General features: G+C 44.0%; 1 protein-coding gene across 1 annotated transcript; it reads left to right on the forward strand.

Annotated features, from left to right (window-relative positions):
* Window positions 1–3,454: 3,454 nt before the first annotated feature.
* On the forward strand, window positions 3,455–4,124 carry LOC137439052 (transcription factor 21). The gene is made up of 2 exons (XM_078767025.1): window positions 3,455–3,889; window positions 4,062–4,124. Exons 1-2 carry the CDS (start codon window positions 3,455–3,457, stop codon window positions 4,122–4,124), a joined length of 498 nt encoding a protein of 165 aa, XP_078623151.1.
* Window positions 4,125–4,819: the final 695 nt, after the last annotated feature.

The following is a 4,819-nucleotide window of genomic DNA, read 5'->3' on the forward strand; positions in this document are numbered from 1 at the left end:
CGAGGTCTTTTGGGTGTTTAATGGTCTTTCAGGGTCTTTGGGGTCTTTAAGGGTTTTTGGGATATTTTAGGTCTTTGCGGTATTTTGGGTATTTGGGGTGTTTTGGGTCTTTAACAGTCTTCAGGGTCTCTTGGGTCTTCGGGGTATTTTAGGTGTTTGGGGCCCATTGGGTCTTCAAGGCATTTTGAGTATTTTGGGTCTTCGAAGTATTTTGAGTCTTCAGAGTCCTTGGGGTCTTCTGGGTCCTTGTGGTCTTCATGGTCTTTTGTGTCTTTAACAGTCTACAGGGTATTTTGGGTCTTCGGGTATTTTGGGTGTTTGGGGTCCATTGGGTCTTCTGGGTCCTTGGGGTATTTTGGGTCCTCAGAGTCTTTTATGTCTTTTAACCGGTGGACACACAGTCGTGTTCAAAGATTTCCCCTTAAACCCCCCTCCCCACCCCCCCTCCCCACCCCCCCACTCAAATGCCTCCGAAAGCACTACTCAAAGCCTTTAAAACCTACTCTTTATGAAGGGGGACAGACACACACAGTGTTTTATATGATAGACATATACGGCACACACACACACAACACCGCAGGATACCCGGAGGTTAACGGGGGATGAAACTGGTCCACAGGCGAACAAGCTTGAAATTGCTTCCAAAGGAGGGATTGCTCTATGACTCATCTCCTCCTCCTCCTCGCTCGCTCATCACACTCTCTTTAAAGTTTACCTTACCGGGGCTCCTACCCCCAAGAGGCCCCGAGCGGAACCGATTTGTCGATTCTCACGGAGGTCTAGTCCGGCAATGATCTCTCTATTTACACTAGAACTCACCGGCGCCACCCCAAGCTAATTGCTTATCTCGTGTTGAGTTATCTCCCGGTGTGGCAGCAACTTTGTGATTTGTTATACTTGTTTGCAATTTCAACAACGTTTTGTTACGTTTTATCAATCCTGCTTTGTTTCATTTGTCAGTTTAGTTTGTTTTAATTAACTGCATTTTCTTATGGTTTCATGAAATCATAAAAGGGCTTACAGGATCGCCGAGAGGTGTGTGCACTTTATGTTAGAGGTGTGGGGCTGTCTAGCTTGGGTTTGAATCTCGACCTAGCTATAAGCTGCCATCTTGGTGTTTCGCATGTGACATCAATGTGTTTTCCATCCATCGGAAGAACGTTAAACTGGAGGACCCGACTACCAGCAAAACGTTAAATATCTCATGCTCCTTCCGCTTAAGAGTAGGTGAGTTATGTCTGGCACCCCGAACAAATTACAAATTCCAGCTCAAATCACCATCGGTCAATCGTCAACCTTGGCCGGCCGGATCGTGAAAGACTTGGCCCAAAAATGTGCCCGGCAGATCTCCACAATACGGTGGAAACAATTCGATCCGTCAAAGAAGTAATTGTAGTCATAGTTATTTCATAAAAACAAACTCGGTTGTAATAAACTTTGTAACCTACAGTGAAAAGATCATTTACATTTTGCGTTTCAGAAAATACTTTTGTGCATTTTAAAAGAACATTCCCAAGAGAACCCTTCGCAGAACTCGATTTATTATCATAACTTATTGAGGTTTCAAGTTTTACATTATGGTCCTTTTATAGAATTTTCCATTTGTTTATATGGACCACATCCCGCAGAGGAGTTCTTTAGATCTTGATGAAAGTATACAAAGTTAAGTTATTAACCTTCTAAACGAAGCAAATTTAAACAACTCAAACTGATGATTGTGAACTGAAAGTAATTTTTAAAAATCTATAATAAAAAACAATAAAAAACAATAATACAAAATCAATCTTTTCATACTTAATCGAGGCTCATATAAGAGCTAAAATCATTCCTTATCTCGCACAAAACTGGAAATGTCTCGCAAGAAGGTCACACGCAAACAAAACCTCTAAATAACTAGAACGTGGCACTCAGTCGAGAGCAAACCTTCACCTGGTTGGCCATATCACTCAATGGTGAAGAATCACTCTAAAAATTCTACTAGCTGGATCCGGATCTTCACCAAAATTGAATCGTTTCTTCCTTGTGACACACACAACCGGTCCAACAAGTTTCGTCCAAATCCATCCATAACTTTTTGAGATATCCTGCTATGTATCGTTTTTGGCCCAATCTCCCAATGGTGAAGAATCACTTAAAAATTAAATAATTCTCATATCCGAATCCATATTCAGATCTTCACCAAATTCTAATCTATTCTTCCTTGTCAGACACACAACTGGTCCACCAAGTTTCGTCCAAATCTGTCCACAACCTTTTGAGATATCCTGCTATGTATCTTTTTTGGCCCTATCTCCCAATGGCGAAGAATCACGTAAAAATTTAATAATTCTCATATACGAATCCATATTCAGATCTTCACCAAATTCTTATCTGTTCTTCCTTGTCACACAAACAACCGGTCCACCAAGTTTCGTCCAAATCCATCCACAACCTTTTGAGATATCCTGCAATGTACTACGTATCATTTTTGGCCCTATCTCCCAATGGTGAAGAATCGCTTGAAAAATTAAATAATTCTCATATCCGAATCCATATTCAGATCTACACACAAATCGAATCCAATCGTCCTTGTCAGACACCTAACCGGTCCACCAAGGTTCGCCCAAATCCGTCCATAACTTTTTGAGATATCCTGCTATGTATCGTTTTTGGCCCTATCTCCCAATGGTGAAGAATCACTTAAAAACTTCTACGAGCCGGATCCGAATCCGGATCTTCACCAAAATCGAATCATTTCGTCCGTTTCGCATACGCTACATCTCGGCCAAATTTCGTCCGAATCCGTCGACAACTTTTTGAGATATTTTGTTCAGGGGTGAAAACATAACCTCCATCCACCTTTTGTGGCGGAGGTAAATATGTCTTTGTAAAAGTATTCTAGAATTGCAAAAGAAATGACTGAAATCAAATGGAAGACCAAATATAGCATTGGAATCATCAGGAGGAACCTGAAAAGGTAAATATGGAGTCATCAGGAGTATGTATACACAGAGCTAACTAAGTAAGGTAACGTTTGTGACTTCCAAAGTATGACTTTTCCCAGCTCTCTTGTATCAATATCAATCTTTTGGAGCAAACCATTTCGGTATTGAAATGTTGTAGGCTATCTTTTCGATTACCTTCAAGTGTCGTTGCACCTATTTTATTCCTGCATGTGAACATGAATTTCCAGCTCAGAAACATGGTTGACATTTTGTCGGAATTGTAATGAGAATCTCGCAAAACACTCTTGGTTGTTTTGACTTTGAGAATTTACCGGCGGATGCTTCGAGCTCGATAATGGTCGCGTCCAAAAGTGACACAAGACTCCCAAGTAGACAATTCGCTCCTCCCGCGTGTTCAACACAAACACAGCACGAGTGGCTATGATTCGATCGTCGAGGAACCCCCTCTCTTAGAAACACCCCTGACCTCCCACATACTCCCTGCTCGGTCACTCCGATGCGCTCTCATCATGTCGACGGGTTCCCTGAGCGACGCCGAAGAGGTCCTGGAGTCACAGATGGACTTAAAAACGGAAGCCGACGAGTTTGAGGGAAGCGATTTGAACGGCTCGGTAGAACCTGGAGACGACGACACGGCAAAGCCCAGGAGACGAAAGAGATCCGCAGGTCGCGCTCGCGCTTATCCTCCAGGAGGACTCAGGTGTTCGGACGGAGACGAGCACCAGGGGCAGAGGAGCGCCGCGAACGCGCGGGAGCGAGCCCGGATGCGAGTGCTGAGCAAGGCGTTCTCCCGCCTCAAGACCACGCTGCCCTGGGTCCCGGCGGACACCAAGCTGTCCAAGTTGGACACCCTGAGGCTCGCTTCCAGCTACATCGCGCACCTGCGGCACCTGCTGGCGGATGGAAAGTGCGATGGAGGTGCTTTTTCTCATCCCATTAGCCTGGTAAGCTGCGAGGGGAATGCATGTGACACCTCGTCATGCACAGCGTGGGATACTTGGGATAGGTGTGCAGAGGAGATCGAGTGCATACAGAAGGGGAATAATCACGATGAGACGATTCAGACGTGCCCACGTGGAATATTATTCATGCCCATTTCCCCAACTTTGTCTGCAGGAAGTTCAGGCAGTAACGTTCAAATACTTTGGGCATTCACAAATATTTGTGCATCAAATATAAACGTATTCACTGTTGTGGCACCAGCAACCAGGTACCACATTATTACCTGGACTCACCCTCTTACAACATTTATCCAAACCTAGATGATGTACTGTTCAAAATAAGTTAAGGCTAAGCATGGGGTTTAACTTCTTTTGAGGATTATATTGTATACTTCCTTGTTTGGCATCTTGAACATTTACGTAAATACTTTTCAAACTTTCAGGAATTGTGCAAATTCTCCAACATATAATCAGAAATTCCCACGAACGGTTGGTTACCTATTGCAAAGAAAATGAGTGGGCTGAGGTTCATCTCTTGAGGTTGTAGTTCAGATCACTGCTGATTTTGGAGGACCCCCCTCTCGGAGTACCCCTGAACCCTTGATACGAAATCGAAACACCGAAGACCAGGCGATTCTGCGGACCATTAGTAGAAGGGCTGTATCGGGGTTCAGAGCAATCTGTTGGTAAGTCAGGGACGATAAGGGATCCAAAGTTTCAGGGGGTAACCCCCCTCCCCGAGGAGACCCCATTGAATGAAATCGAAAATTTGAAGCCTGAGCGATTGTGGGGGCTGCTAGTTTCAGATCAATCAGCCGGGTGATAATGGAGGAGTAGCAAAAAAAAAGTTAACGGACATCCGGACATCACAACCCACTTTATAAATTCCTCTCTTCGAGAATCGAGATGAGATGACCTAAAATGTGGTGAATC

The sequence above is a fragment of the Myxine glutinosa genome, chromosome 13 (genome assembly GCF_964187855.1).
Source record: "Myxine glutinosa chromosome 13, kmMyxGlut1.1, whole genome shotgun sequence".
NCBI classification, from domain to species: Eukaryota; Metazoa; Chordata; class Myxini; order Myxiniformes; family Myxinidae; genus Myxine; species Myxine glutinosa.

Excerpts from the sequence above, each read along its gene's own strand:
- LOC137439052 (XM_078767025.1), top strand. The coding sequence starts at position 3,455 with ATGTCGACGGGTTCCCTGAGCGACGCCGAAGAGGTCCTGGAGTCACAG. Across the intron at positions 3,890-4,061 it reads TTTCTCATCCCATTAGCCTG|GAAGTTCAGGCAGTAACGTT; the intron begins GTAAGCTGCGAG and ends CTTTGTCTGCAG.